The sequence below is a fragment of the Diabrotica undecimpunctata genome, chromosome 3 (genome assembly GCF_040954645.1).
Source record: "Diabrotica undecimpunctata isolate CICGRU chromosome 3, icDiaUnde3, whole genome shotgun sequence".
Taxonomy (NCBI): domain Eukaryota; kingdom Metazoa; phylum Arthropoda; class Insecta; order Coleoptera; family Chrysomelidae; genus Diabrotica; species Diabrotica undecimpunctata.
In genome coordinates this window covers 91,657,557-91,674,670 of record NC_092805.1, presented here as the reverse complement: position 1 = coordinate 91,674,670, position 17,114 = coordinate 91,657,557, and the positions used below count along the sequence as shown (strand labels likewise).

General features: G+C 29.9%; 1 protein-coding gene across 1 annotated transcript in view; it reads left to right on the top strand.

Annotated features, from left to right (window-relative positions):
* The first annotated feature begins 247 nt into the window (after window positions 1-247).
* Window positions 248-17,114, top strand: part of udt (protein undicht) — a 34,095-nt gene continuing 17,228 nt past the window's right edge. The window contains exons 1-5 of the mRNA XM_072526285.1: window positions 248-613; window positions 710-955; window positions 1,011-1,313; window positions 9,943-10,152; window positions 11,707-11,923. Of these exons, the coding sequence (XP_072382386.1) occupies window positions 577-613; window positions 710-955; window positions 1,011-1,313; window positions 9,943-10,152; window positions 11,707-11,923 (1,013 nt within the window). The 5' untranslated portion in view covers window positions 248-576. The remainder of the gene's footprint in view (window positions 614-709; window positions 956-1,010; window positions 1,314-9,942; window positions 10,153-11,706; window positions 11,924-17,114) is intronic.

The following is a 17,114-nucleotide window of genomic DNA, read 5'->3' as shown; positions in this document are numbered from 1 at the left end:
ACCAATATACAAATCTACATAGGCATTTTATGATATGAAAATTACATAAGGAAATTAAAAAAATTATCACCTATTTAAAATAGTAAATATTTTCTGTACTTCTTAAATAACAGTAATAGCTATAAAATATAAATTAAAGAGCTGCAAGATTGTTTAAGGTATTTATTTAATCCTGTATTTTTCATCTAAAATGTGGGAACGCACCCATTGGGGTGTGGTGGCACAAAATAGACACAAATGTAGTGGTACAAACAAAGGGTGTTAACTTTTTGACAGTCGTTTTATGTTTTATACAAAATTGTCAACATTGTCAACCAACAAGTCAACATATTAAATATATAAATATTTTATTTTGATTTTGTTTGACCCATAGATAAAAGGGTTATTTGTTTGACTCATATCGTCATTTGGGTTGGTGTTGGTGCTTCTAAGCTTTGGTGGTGTGGTCCCAGTTGAATGCTAAAAGAAAAAAGAATATTGTGGTGTGGTCATTGATGGTTCTTGAAAGTTGCTAATAAGTTACCGAATGACTAATACTACTTAATTACACCCACAACAGCATCAATGATTTAGAAAATGAAGTTTATCATTATAACATTATTCTTAGTATTAGGTAAGCAATATTTTTAATTTTAAAACAATTATTTGTATTCTATTTTAGGGTAATGATTAGTTTAGGGCACCCATCATAACCAAAAATATGTTTTAGGCACTTCCAGTTGTAATGGCTTGAATGGCACAATCCCTACAATTTTGAGAGGAGCTTGGTTCTCATGGGAATTAGGCAGAAATACTTTAACAGAATTAGATGCTACATCAATGACTGACAGAGGAACCTGCATAGATGTTAAAAATGAATTTCATGTGAACTATACATTAGTATTTCACAAGGACAATTGTTTTACCTGCGTTAAGCTGTTGGTAAGGACAGTTAATGTTTTGGAGAAGATAGAAAGTAAGTTTTTAAAATGAAATTAATTTGACCAATGTTTAACACGTAATATTTTTAGCATCTTGCATTAGTCTTCCTGCAGAACAAGCTTCAGTAGAAACAGTTTGTAGAGGATTAGATGTACATCAACAACTAGTTACACTGTTTTCTGAAAACTATATACCAGTTAACTGTCGTTCTTCACTGGAAGGTGTATGGAACTTTGCTTACCAGAATCGTTTCAAATTTACTGGAGAATGTTACAATCCTGATGCCCAAATTAGGTCCTGCCAAACTGCAGGCTCCCAGTTCTTGATTACCAATCAGAAGTTCAATATTACATACAAGAAGTGTGATGGCATGACTGGCACATTTGATGGAGGTAAGACTAAAATTTGAATTTAGTAAAAATACAACAAATACAAAGGTAATTTAAAGATAGTAGCCCAACAATTATCACAGTTTATCATTAATACCATGTTCTTATTTTTATAATCCAGTGTTTCTACTTGCTTAATAATACTTCAATTCAAGTGTAAAAAGTATATTATATAGAAATCATCAGCTTTTTTGTATATGATATGGTTTTCTTAACCCTCTAAAATGTCTCAACAACTCAGTGTAATACCAGAGGACAAGGAGTGAGGAATATATTCAGTTTTTTGCTGTTATTTATACTTATACAAAGATTTTTTTGTAATAAAAATATTTCGTTGTGATATATTCACAATTAAAATAAAAATTAAATTCCACAAGGAAACTAAATTTTTGTAGTTGGCTGTATACCATGTATCACAAAAAAATTTTATTTAAAAATTCCTTTATAAAAGGTATATATTAAAACACCCTATCGGGCTACATCACAGAATGTTTTCCAAATTAATATTCCATCATCAGTGCTATCTGGATGTACATGTTTTGAGCCACTAAATATTTGGATAAAAACCCTTTAAATGTTGTTAAATTAAATTTAAGTTACATTATTTGATTTTATATACTAGGATATTTAAGTTACAACAGCAATATATAACATGGCAATGTAAGACTCCACTGGAGGTTGCTAGTCCTGAGACAAAGTGTCTACGAGGACTTGTTGACAGCAACAGGAATTTTTAAATACAAATTAAATATTTTTTTAAAATTATTAAAAATTACTTGTGAGAATCATCATTCAGCATAAATGCTTAAGAATGAAAATCATTAAAATCAGTTCTTTTATTCTCAATAAAGGCTTTCTATTTCGATGAAGGATTTCATCATTCATTTCACTTATGAAATACAATAAATATTTTAGAATTGATATCATTGATCTTATACATTGTAGCAATAATATTTTTTGGTTTAGTTTTGTGGAATTTTCATCTGTTTTTTTTTCACCCATTTTTATATTATCTTTACGAAGAAAAGTTGCCTTCATAATCTTTTTAGCTAAGTTATGGTTTGCTTAGGATTGGTTTTAGACCTTAGATGTTTATAGAAATATTTCTAGAAGTTTACTTCTAACTAGAATGTAAATATTCCCCTGCTGAAAGAGTAGTAGAAAATTCAGGAAAAATTTTAGAATATGAAATAGACATTATAGACTCCTTCCTATTGTTCAATATTTTATCCTGAATATATGGGAAAGTTTCATATTGTATAACAAAAATGGATTAAACTGTTCATTAATTAAATTTCCTATCAAAAGTTGCTTGTGCAATTAGACAAAAATTACCTGTGGTAGCCATAGATCAGTGGCTGCTTACCAAGCCGAACAGACTAGGTTCAGCACACACTAGAAATGTTTCAATTTCTAATTTAACTGAGCCACCATTTTGCTTCGGAGAGCATGTAAATCTATCAGTATTGGCTATGTAAGTAGTTGTTAATACTAAAACCTAATCATAATCAGAAGGTTACATGAATGGAAGACATTCAATAAACTAATTTGCTGCAGTATGATCTGTTATAACAACAAACAGCTTCAAAAAATTTCAGGTGAGGAAATTTTTTATTTTTATTTTTATACCATAAAAGAGTATACAAATAAAGCATTTGTTTTTAGGAAATAGAAAAACTCTTTAAGGTTTATGAAAACTAGGTGTATAAAATTTGAAGATATCTTGTAAATAATGATTCAAAGAAAAATGAGACACATTTTTTATGTTTTTAGATAATAATTTTGCAATCCTGTTTTTGCACAAAAAAAATTTTATGTAAAAACAGAAAAAATGTGTAGCATTTCTCTTTACTCATTGTTTGGGAGATGTCATCAAATTTTACATACCAAATATCAGGAATTTTAAAGAATTTTCTTATTTCCTAATCTAACCTTTTTCAGCTAGAATATATTTAAATTCTATTTATAAACAACTGTTGAGAGACACTTCTTCAAAAATTTAAGGTGCAAATCATTACAATCTACTAAAGCTACTTTTGTACAAATCTTGACTGCACTATTTTTCTCAATTTATTTATTTTGATTACATCTTAAATGAATATTGGTACCACTATAGTATTCTTGGATCTGTTCAACTGAATTATTGCTGGTTAGCCTCATTTTATATATAGTGTCCGATTTATAGCGTCATGGGCCTTCTGGCTTCCAGTCTCCATTCATGTTGTAGATTTCTCTCTGATTGCTTTTTGGACTATATTAAGCCATGTAGTTTTTGTTCTTCCTAGTTTTTTTTCTTCACTCAGGTGGCTGCCAATCCAATATTATTCTCTGTACATGTCTGTATCAAATAAGCTGGTTTTGCTGTATTTCTTCTATGGTGGTGGTTGTTCTCTCCATGATTTGTCTTATTTTTTCATTTGTTACATGGATAGTTCTCGATATACCTGCTGATCTGTGCCAACAATCCATTTCCAGAACAAGGAGTTTTTTTTCTGTTCTCTTAGTGAGTTGCCAGGTTCCACATTCATAAAGTGCAACGCTTTTAAAATGCTTTTATATAGCTGTATATTTTTCTGTTTAAATCTAGTTCTTGAGCAGAGTAGTGAGTTTAGTGTGCCTATTATTTTTTCCCTTTTATGCTTCGTTCTTTAATTTCTGTTTCAGTGCTTCCATCTCCTTCCATCTTTCCACCAAATAGATATATTCTGAACATGACAAAATTACATTTCCATCTTCTAAGTCTAGTTCATCGTGTTCAGCTCCTCCTATGCACATGTATTTCATTTTTGTTGAGTTAACATTTAGTTCCCATTGCTTGTATTCCTGTATGAATCACTTACTTTGTCATGAGTTGCAGATCTTCCTGGTCCTGTGCGATTACTAATTGATCATCCTTGAAATGAAGCGTATATGGGGTTGTTTTGTTGTTTAATGGTATACCCATGGTTCCGGCACATTTATCAGCCACCCAATTCCGTGAAAAATTTTTGTAAATCTTGAAAATATACATTATTTTAAGCTATTTACAAAAAAAAAATTTGCGGAATTTCCATTTGTTTAAATAAAAAATGACTTTGAAAATTGAAAATTTCACACTTTTTGGGCGGCCATATTGAGAGTTGACTGCGACGTTTCCAAATCTATAAAAATGTATAATATCACAAATATTCTCTATAATTTAAATTTTATGATATATTTTTTGAAGGGAATACTTCTTTTTACGTAATATACGTGCATAAACACTTATTACTCTGCTCATTGACTTATATAAATACTATTTTAGAATATAATGATAATCTAAATGCAGCAATTGAACATAAATACTAGATAATAATGAAAAATAAAAATGATCAATAAATTCTGTATTATATTTAACAAATTTTAGAAATTACTAAAATTATTAAACAAAATTTTTAAAGAAAAAAATTAGTTTCTTATATTTTAAAGAACTGAAATTCTTCTTATTCCTCTTTATAAGCAATTCTGCATGTTCATTGGCGGATTAATACCTCTATGGAAGGCTGTCATTCCACTTATCTCTTGCTATTTTGATGACACTGGTCTCCTCCATTCTGCTTATGTTGTTATTCCATGTTTTTTTTTCAATTTTGTGTTTATTTATTTATACACTGTACGTTACGTTTTCTTCTAATTTCAACACTTATCTTTTGATCTCCGAGCGTAGTTCCTGTAATTTTTCTCATTACTAAAGAACTTAAATGTGCGGTGTTATTATAAAAAACTTAACAATTAAGTAGTATATTAACGATTCATGTTTAAATGAGGAACACTTTACGTTTTTAGACTAGCTTCAGTGGTAAATATACAACAATTGGAACTATATGCAATAGACTAATAGTTTACCTGTGCAAGGTCGATATGGAAAATCGTGGAAAATGTTAAAAAATATATATTGAACGTCTTGTTATGTTTAGCAGACCGATGGTGATCTACAAACGTCGGTAGGTCATCTCATAGCCCCAAAAAGGAACTCAATCTATCCTAAACTAAACGAAACTAATTAAGATAAAATATATTAATCGGTGTGTATTATTAAGATAAAAATATACGAGTTCCCTTCCTGGGGTGTGAGATGACCTACCGACGTCCGTAGAACTCAACCTATCCTCACGTAAATAAAAATAATTAAGGTAAAATATATTAATCGGTGTATATTATTAAGATAAAAATATACGAGTTCCCTTCCTGGGGTGTGTCACCTGGGGTTCCCGGGTAGGTCATCTCACACCCCAGGAAGGGAACTCAACCTATCCTCACCTAAATAAAAATAATTAAGGTAAAATATATTAATCGGTGTATATTATTAAGATAAAAATATACGAGTTCCCTTCCTGGGATGTGAGATGACCTACCGACGCCCTACGGATTTATTTATATATAGTTTTTTTTTTTTTTTTTTTTTTTTTTTTTTTTTTTTTTTTTTTTTTTTTTTTTTTTTTTTTTCATTGCTAAATTCCAGTAATAGCCTAAAAAGGTATGCGTATTGGACGTATAGCTGACAGACGATGGGGGAAATCTTTTTCTGGTTGCTTGAAGAGCAGCCACGGAACAAGACACCCAGACGCCCTACGGGTAGTGTCGGGTAGTGCCGGATTAACCGCATTCCGGCTAAAACCTACCACCGTTACTTAGATAGAAATCTAATTTTTTGTGCCCATCCTAACCTAACCCAACCACACCACATTTAACTTAACCTAATTAATACTATTTAAAAAGAAAATATATTAGTGGGTGTCTTTCTCCTACGGAGAAAGAGAAACCGACGCCCTACGGGCGTAGATAGGTCATCTCATGGTCCAGGAAGGGAACCAAACCAAAGCTAACTTAACGCAACCTAAACCTAACCTAACTCATATCAACCTAAACTAACCCAACCCAACCTAAATAAAAAAAACTAATTAACATAAAATATATTAGTGGGTATACTGCTCCTACGGAGCATGGCTAATCGAGGATCTATGGGAGTCACTAGGATATATAGCGGCTCATGAAGGAAAATTTACAAAACTAAAGAACTAACTAAATCAATCTAACCTACGCTAATCTAATTCAACCTAATCTAAAAAAACATACCATACTATACTTTAATATATATAATATATATATATATATATATATATATATATATATATATATATATATATATATATATATATATATATAAATTAGTTATATCTCTGTCTAATGCAATTTACTATGTTCTTAAACCTATCATGAGCATTGCGTCCATATAATGCATCCCACATAAATTGGTCGATGTATTCCGGTAGAAATGGAGAGCTCATCACTCCAAGTCGTCTTAGGTATTGTTTAAGACGAGACCAATACCCTTCTACCTGATTTGTACAGACCCCTGTTAGTGGATCTTTAAAAAATTTAGAGTGATTCACAGTTTTGTGAATATACCCTAAATTTTTTAAGTTGGAATATCCCTTCCACTGGTCTGTCCAAATTTCACTACCTTCCCGGACGTGTTTTTTAATAATCTCCACTAATACCTCTCCTTTCCTACTTTCTACATATGTTATGTACCCCCTTTTTAAAACTATATCGTACATTCCCAAAACCCATTGTTCTTTAATTATTCTACCACGGTTATATTTTCGTTTTGTTACAACACTTTCATCAATTTGAACCGTGTGTCCTTCTCCACCTGCAATAATAAGAATGTGAAAAGTAACTAAATGTTAATATTTTGTATTGTTATTTTACCCAATAAAAATGGTTCTTCCTCTTGTAAAAGTTTCCAAGAAACCACATCTCTCAAATACCGATATATCTGTATAACAGATCGTTTTTCCAAATTAATTATTTCTGCGGCACTTTTAACTGGCGTCTGACTTGCCCAAAGCCACATTACATAAAATAGAGTCCTGACTGGTACTCTCAATCCTTCAAAAAATGTACCTGTACATACGGAATACATTTTTTTGCATTTGCCGCACCAAAAACCATGGTTTAATTTATACCCATTTTTCTGTCTCACTACACATGGACGTCGACATTATCTAACTTTACATTTAAATTGTTCTTTAAGTAATCCAATATTTTGTAAATATTGAATTAATTCAGTATCGCTTTTTTGTGTTATATTATTTATGTCAACAATAGAATTCACTTCCATTTTTCAGGAATAAAACCAAAACATAAATTAAACTTGTTTTGACAATTTATAAATTTCATCCAGAGATATTTTGATTTGTTTAAATAAATATCATTTAAAATATTTAAAAACTGAAACAAACCTATCACAAAAATTGGCAACCTCGCTGTCAAACTTCAATGCAAAAAGCCATAATAAATCAAACAGGTTATATGAGCAAAATTTATTATTTTGTTGATATCAACAAATATTTCATTATAATCCAATGTTCTAATAAAAATTACTAAATATTACACACTAATATGATATAATTAAAAGGTTAGTAGTAATATATAAGTTTGTTTTATAAAAATATGTCTCAAATTAGGGTGGCTCATAAATGTGCTGGCACCCCAGTTCTTACCATAGTCAACATAGGGGTATTGTATCATAACCTTTCGTCAAGACCACAGATCACCTATCTCTAAATGCTTCACGACAATACTTTAGTTAGATATGAAATTCAGCGCTCCAAGAGATTTGTATCGGAACTAATTCAAGCGGGAAATTACGCGGGAATTTCAAAATTTAATTTTGGTGGGAAAATTTATATAAAGCTTAAAATATTTAAATATAATTTGGTATTTAAAAAAAAAATTGCATTTAAAATTTTAAAATGTGCAAATTATTTTTAAATTAAAATATACACGATACCATTTACGAAAAAATAAGGCAAAATATAATTTATTTAATTATTTAATACATATAAAACAACTTTGTACATACATAAATTTAGAATACAATAGAAATATGCTTTATTACTACTGAGAATTGTACAATTTTATGGACAAAGCTTACAAAAAGTCAGAAAAATATCAACAAAATTTAAAATGTACTGAAATTACATAAATCGTAAATATCACAAAATAAAATATAATAAAATACACAAATTGCAAATATATTGCAAAATTTAAATAAATTGCAAATTGTATAGTTTTAGTTGCTGCATGTGATACTGAAATATATATTTATACAAATACTTTAGTTACTTGTACATAGATTGTAGATTGTGCATCTCTACTTGTTGAAGAACTTTTAACTAAAACAAAAAGTTAATATAATAATTTATACCATGATTCACTTCAAATAAAATAATTTTTATTAATTACATATCAGGGTTACTTACTTTCTGTTACATTTGCTTCCGCATACAACATTGAAATACTTCTGGGATGTAGATTAGAGCAGGAATCTAAAATCAATCAGCTATTTGTTCTCGGGAATTGCATTTTGGTACAAGCTATGACTCCATGTAAAAGCAAACTTATCTTCAAAGTGGCTGTGGCATATTCGTTTTGTTTTAAAAACTGTAGTGGAATTGTGGAATTCATCATATCAAAATTAGAATCCGAATCCGAAATCTGATTATATTGACGCTAATCAACTACTGACAATTTGCGATTGACAATTATAATTTTTAGTTTGGATCTAAACCTAAACTGCAGAGTATAGACTATAGACAGAGTATAGCGACATCTTAAGATTTGTATCGGTACTACAAATGACATTTAGTTTAGTTTGACCTTGAGCTACCTGCGTGAAATGTTTAGTTATTAGTGGTCTGTGGTCAAGACCACAAATAATAGATGAGTTGGTCTATCCATAACCATTCTTTTTTCACTTAGTTGGGCTAAAGTGTGGCCTCATTTTCATAAACACATTTTTCGTGTACATAAGAATATTAAGATATAAATATAATGATCATCATGCACAATATGCCAGATTTTGACTCCTTGCAATACAAATCCAAACCTAATCTGTCTATTAGTCAGTCTGTCTCCTGTAATATATTCCTTGGCTTTCCTTAGTAACCATTAGAAAATATACAATTCTTTATATTGGAATAATATTTTCTTAAAGAAAATTCCAAAATCCATTTAACTTTTTAATAAAATGAATAAACATTTAAGAAAATGCAGCAACTGTTAAACTTTGGCACTCTCTTTTTACAAATTCTTTGCAAGAAAATACTGTAAACCAATCATTGACTACTACTAGCAGTTAACTATTTAAAATTGAAGTTTCCTTTTGTATTTCAATTATGTATTACACGGAATTGTGATATTCACAATTACCCTACTCGAGTTAAGTGCAATTTACACATTGTGAAAACAAAAAGGACGGCTTTAAGAAACTCTTTGTTGTTTAAGGGTTTTGATCTTTTTAATAAGCTTCCTAAAACAGTTTAAAGTTGTTCATCTATACAAATGTTTAAAAGCAAATTAATGGACCATATTAAAAGCACCAATAGTTAGGTACTTGTTTTGTTGTCATGTTTTATGTTATATATTATTGTTTTATATTTTTTAATAAGTGTAGATACTATATTTTAAGTGCAATTGTTATTTTTATCATATATGAATGTTATATTGATTAATTTTGTATGTATTAGGGCTTTCCCTATTTTTGAATCAATAAACTTCTTCTTCTTCAACTAGGTGTAGAGTGTGTATGTTTTATTCATTTTAGTGGTTGAATATAGCTGCTTGGGAGATTGGTTTGTTGGTAAAAATCACTATTTTGCTGTTGCTAATACCAAGGAATCCAGAAAAGATGAAAAATACAGATGTTTTTTGAAGAACAGAGATGATGACCTGTACATTGGTGTGTCAATTACAGCTGAATGTAATACTCTAAAAACCGTTGAAAAAAGTCCAGAAAGATTGCATATTACACCAGGTATGATGTATTTAATTTTTTTATTCTTATCGAAGTACTGTAAATTTTTTTAAGATTGGAGCAATCAGGATCCTTGATAATTCTGTATTTTTCTGAGAATTGTATGCCTCCAATTTATTATGTCAGGACGCTCCATCATTACTGCTTTCTTTCCTATTTTTTCATAAATAAAGTCTATCTCTCGCAATAGTCGGTAGAGAGTACTTTTAGAAAATTTAGGCAAATGTTCGTGTAAACTAACGGCATCCAGGATAGCTTTGATTGTGGAAGGTATGTTCTCTAAGAAAAATTCAAGTCTTCTCAATTGGCTTCTCCATATTCTCATCATAGGTAAATTCCCGATTGGTTTCCTTCTTGGTCCGTTTACGTGGGTTTTTGGGAATTTTGGGTAGGTCTCCATTATGATCCAATCCTTCTTGATGAATTTTCCACTGTCCTGTCGTTAACACCCAGCGCTGTACTTGTAGAGACAATTTGTGTCGGAGTCAGATCGGATTTTTTGTTGTTGTATATATCAACATTTATTCAAAATAATTTGTCGCGTATACAAATCTAAGATTTGTTCTGGTTTGAAATTTTTCACCTCTAAATGCTCCATGTTTTTGACACAGTAGATAAAAAAAGTTTCACTTATTTTTTGTCTGGTTAATGCCCCTTCTCGAATGAACAAACAAAACTGTTAAACCGTTTATACAAACTGTCATATTTGTCAATAAGCTATTTTCTTATTTATTAATTTATTATAATATCCACTCAGGTAACAATTAGAAGATACTATTATCAGGAAAACTCTAAATGAGTATTTAATTACAATAATATCGAAGTTTACCGATACCGATAGTATCGAAGTTTATTTAATTATCGTTTACCTACCAATGGGTATTTATCAGACATACACCCCTAAATCATTGTTTTTTTCTTGTAGATAATGAAATATCTGTTTCATTATTATATATATATATATATATATATATATATATATATATATATATATATATATATATATATATATATATAACAAATAAATTTAATAATCTATTTGAATTGATTACACGTGGGCTAAATTCTGAAAATCTTCTATAGTTTTTCAACATCCGGTAGTTCATCAATTTCCATATTAGTAATTCCCGATATTCCCGGTATTTGAGTATCATTATTATTTGGTTCGGTTTAAAAAGGTCTCCGAACATCCATTTATGTAAATATGACAAAAATAGAAGTTTTGTACTCCTCGAATATTACGAGGACGTCCGAATATATTCTGGAATGGCCATCAGGACAAATCAGTGAATGTTAGTGCAGAAATGCAAGTGCTCCTTGTATAATGGAGTGTTTCAAGTTCGAATGCATATAGTATATCTACCCACTATCGTTTTACTCGCATGTGAAGCTGGCTCTGCCGCGGCAATGCCGAAGATGAACTCTCAACAGCGTAGCGTTTTCTTCCATTTGATTTACATTGTCCGTAAGAGCCAACGCTGAAATCTTCTCGTGAATCCGACTATAGACACAACAAATGAATTAGTCATATTTTAATAAAACTTAATTTTTTAGTAAAATCTGAGATAGTAGAGCCAGGTTGCCGCCTTCCGCAAAATTTCACTGGAGATTGGATAAATACAGCTAATATTGATGCTGATATTTTCATTAATGAAACCCACATTATAGAAACATGGTATCCTGATGAAGGAAGATACAGGAGAACTATTTATGTTTGTAGAGAACAGAGAGACAGTAGAGTGATGATGGCTAGATTAACTGTTGATGGATGGTAAGATTTAATTTATTTATTTATCAATTTTTAATTTAACTTCAATTTCAAGAATGCAATAGTTCGCTAGCTAACTGTCAATGAAGATCACTTAAAAAAGTGGTTAAATTGTATTATAATTGTAAGATCATAGTAAACAAGGATGAAAACATTTATATATGTAACTGAATGTATTCGACATATTTTATGATTGTATATTCAATGGAAATAGGCTGAACATCAAAAAATGAAAAATAGTTATAAACATAATAGTAGTAAAAAGTTCATGTATTACAAATACAAATAAAAGCTAGTAGTAGCGTAAATAAAACAAAAATTAACCAGATTCTTCCTTTATGTAGACCACTACATATAAAAGACATTTTAAGAAAATATCTTCAGTTGTTTTTTGTTAGAAATCCTTGTATTGACTGATTTTCTTCTTTTGTACCTACCGTTATTTTTCACACCTTCCTGCATTCACTTTATGATTAATAAATTTAATCATTTATATGTACTGATCCACACTATTTTTTCCTCATAATAGTTAATTTATGTTTCCATATAATTTTTATTTTATGTGTTAATTTCCCTTCCCTTTGTGGTTTCCAAAATATTTCCAGTTTTTCTCAAATTTGTGGTTTATTACTGCTTAATAAATTGTAACCCTCTTCTCTAACTTCTAGTTCTTTTTGTGTTTGATCATTAGCTATTTTACTCTAGCATCAGTTCCATACACATGGTTTTCTATTAGTCAGTCATTTTGTTAGTTCTTTTTCTTGTAGGACAATATTATTATAAGTTTTGTGGAGGAGAGGGGATTAAGACAGGAGTAAAATACGAATGGTATTTTAGAACGCTTGTGCTTAGCTTATAAAATGTTTACATCAGTTCTCAATGAGCGGATACAGACGTTAGGTGAAAATATAATAGGCTAATATCAAACCGGTTTTCAACAAGGAAAGTTAGCAATAGATCACCTCTTCACTGCACAAAAAAATTTAAATAAAACGTACATACATGATATTGATCATAATATATTCCTTGATTTTAAACAGGCTTATGAGTATAAAAAGAAGCCAGTTATATAACACCTTGGAAAACCTTTGTTACAGCTTGTAAAATATCTTAATATGGCCCTAAGATATTCCTTATTTAATACACTGCGCGTCACGAAAAAGAGGCAACCTAGAATGTTGTAAGAATTTTTCAATAACTTTAAGTTTATACAATTTATTCTATTGTAATTAAATTCCCACAATGCAGAAACACTTTTATCGTCTTTTAGGCTTCGACAAACGGCGCCGACAGGTCAAGTAGGGGTAATAAGTTTGCAGAATTGATATCAGTTTTACGACTTCGGATAATGCACGTGTTGTTTGTACCTTATTTTTCTTGGAATATGGCTATTCTGTTTTTCAAAAACTTTTCACTAGTGTACAGTGGTTCGAAGAGTAAACTTTAGGAATTTTTAAATTAAAAGCTAGGGCTGAGAAATTTGCTAGATCTATTCAAATTGTTACTTTGAGTGGTAATGGAATGAGTCAAAGATAAGTGGCCAGACAGCTTGGAGTCAGTCGTTGTATGGTCCAAAAAATTTACCAACGATTCGTAGAGACTGGATCTCACGAACAATGACCAGGATCAAGCTCAAGGAACAGTGGATTATCCAATTATTAGAGCCACCTTGTAAAATTTAACTTTTTCTTTAACAACTTGAGAGCTATAAAACATATTTTTGTGTTTATTTCTATTTTACTGTGATTTAGCAGTAAATTATTATTTTTTATTATTATATTACTTATACAATTTACAAATATTAAAAAAGAGATGGAAAAATTCATGAAAACACATGAAATTATACATCAAGTTGAATACTTGTTTATGTCACCCTTTGGAGCAATGACTACCTGGCACCTGCTTGTACTTTCTATGCCTTTCTGTTAGTTTTGTTGAATTGTTTCATTCCTGTACCATACTTCTATTAAGCGTTCAATAAGTCGACGCTGACTGGTTATAATTTCATTAGATATTTCTTTCTTCATTAGCTTTCAAAGATTTTCTGTTGGGTTTAAGTCTGGCAAATTGTCACAGTCTGACACCTATCTGGTTGTCAGCGAGGAATTTTGTAACAGTTAAAACTCTTATACGGGAACCACTCCAGAACCTGCGAAAGCATTTTTGTTTACGGTACTCCCAAGTACTGGTCCTTTTGCATCGTTCATTCGAATGTATAGTCTACCAGTTCCTTGACTGCTTATGATATTGACCACACCTTGACAGTGGGTGTTTTATCATCCTTACAATACAATTCTAATTCAGCGTCATACTATCGAACTCTAAAATATGTGGTTATATGGCCTTATTAAATTATGATTTTTTCGATTACTCTACATTATGTAGGAACACATTGTGACAATACAGTTACAATTAAATTTTTTTTTAGAATTTTTAAAATACGATTTCTAAGGAAATTGTAATAATTTATTAAAAAAAAAGTGGAAAATACAAGTAAGAAAACCCAAGTAAAGATTTATTCATCATAAATAGATTTGCATAACATGAATTCAATACTATTATTAAATCATTTGCAATTAAAACAATTAATAATAATTTATCTCTCTATGAAATTGGCGGTTACTTGATGAACGTTTCAAGTTTAATAATATAAAACAAACATTGTTTTTAATTTCCACAGAATATAGTAGTCAACTTGAAGAAAAATTATTCTTATTAAAAACCAGATGTTTCAATGAAACATGTAAAGTTGACAACATTTCGTGGAAACTAAAAACAGTGTTATTTTATGCTATCTTAATAATTTTTCCATTTCCAATAAACAATACGATCCATTTTTTTTTTTGAATGGGCCTTTTAATATCAGAACTAAAATAGGTATATTTTAAAATACATCAAACTTTTTTTTATTTATTTATAAGAACCCTTTAACCTGCTTCTTTCTTGAGGTCTCATACTGGTTATCGAATATACAGAGATCCATCTTCCGCTGTTCTTCTTATCGTACTGATATCATGTATGCCGCACTCTGAACCACAGCTGTTGCTTTCGCCCAGGGCCCCTTCAACCTTCAACTTTACCTATCAAGATGACATTTATGAGATTATATTTTGTTATTTCGTAGAATATCACCCAAATATGAAACCTTTCGCTGCATAACATCTCATAACAACAATTCTCTTTTTCTCTTTGGACATTCCAAAGACTTTTAAATTGTGAACTATGGCTTGGAGGTATACATATTAATGAATTTTTTCGTTCCTTCATGCAGAAACAATAACTATAATAACTATAGTAATACTACAGAAATGTGCTCTGTGTTTCACTTAAATGTACAAAGAATCACTAATAAGGTAGAGGAATTAAATGTATTTTTTAAGGATAATAAGTATGACATCTTTTGTGTTTCGGAACACTGTTTAAATTATTATAATTTACGAAGAATAAATTTGGACAGTTTTCAACTTGTCACTTCATATTGTAGAGAAATCAGACTACATGGAGGTGTTGCTATCTATGGTTCTAAACGTATTCAACTTGAGCCTGTTGACAACAAATTTTGTGATCCATTGAATGCTAAATTCTGAAATTAAAAATAATCGTTTTCTGATAATTGCACTTTATCGATCTTGTAATGGGGATATTACTGTTTTCAAATCTAAATTATATGCTTTAATTGATTTCGCCTACAAAAAATATGAAAATATAATGATACTTGGGGACATTAACATAAATATGGAAGTAAACACAGGGCACGTTTGTGAAATACGAAATTTCTTAACCATGTACGGATTAAAACATTTTATAAAAGCGAACACAAGAGTTTCACTTACTTCAAGCTCTTGCCTTGATAATAATATATTTACTAATATTAATGAAACAAAATTTAAATACAGGTGTCTACGATCCTGTAATATCTGATCAGTTGGGTATATTTGCTATTATAAGTGGTTTAAAAAATGTGTCTACAAGTATAGAAAAGACTAAAAAAAGATGTCTAAAAGACTAATTAATGAAAAAAATATTAAGAATTTCGTGGAAAAAATTAAATCCAAAGATTGGGCTGTGTTTGACGATATCCACTGTAATTCAACCAACGTGACAGACTTGTTTATGAGGTATATGTGTGAAGAATACAACATTTGTTTTCCTTTAAAGAACGTGAAACATGCTATTCATTCGTTTAATCGCAAACTTCGAAATTTAAGAAAACAACTCTACGATTGTAAAGAAACTTATAGAAAAACACATACTATTGACAATTGGATTAAATAATAAAATCCACAAGGAAACTAAGTTCCTGTAGTTGGCTGTATACCATATATTAAAAAAATTTTCAATAAAATCCTTTATAAAAAGGCATATAAAAAACCCCGTTGGGCTATGTTAAATTGACAAAACGTTTTCGGAATGAGTATTCCATCATCAGTGTCCCAAAAAGTATTTAACCACTTAATTAAAAAGAACATGAAATAATTTAAATTTTGACTAAGGTTAATGTAAAATGTGGTTAATACTTACAGGTTAATATATGAATGTAGCCACTAAATATGGGGGTAAAAACCCTTTAAAAAATATTAAATGAAATTTAGTTTATTGTCTTCTCCATCATCTGAAAAACAAAAGATATAGTCAATTTACTGAAGTAGTTATAAGGCCCTTAATCTACCCTTAGCACATTATAAGTCGTGTCTTGCTATGACAAATTACATAATAATCATAACAAAACAGTTGACCAAGTCATGACATAAAACTTTTGCCAAATTTGTTAATTTCCATATTCATAATAATAACAGTTGGAAATATTTTGTTAGATTTTTTAATTTTAATTAATGTCAGTTTTTACATAAGGAAAACTGTAGTATTACTTGTAATTTCGAATATCTGTTTGATTAAAAAAACAAAAGATATTAAACTATACATTTGAAGTCAGAGCAGAACTGTTTACCTCCAAGTTAACACTTGGACACATTGTGAAAGTATATGGCACTTTCCCTATAACAATAAAAAATAGGTACCATTGATAATAACAAAATAGTCCTACGTGAATTTCATATTTTATAAAAAAGATACTTACATTCTTCTTGGCGAACTTCATTCTTGCCTGTAGAATAGTCACTACTTGTTGATGAAATTGGCATTTGTAGGTTAGAATTCTCATTTTTCATGGTTTGTATTATATTTTTGTCAATAC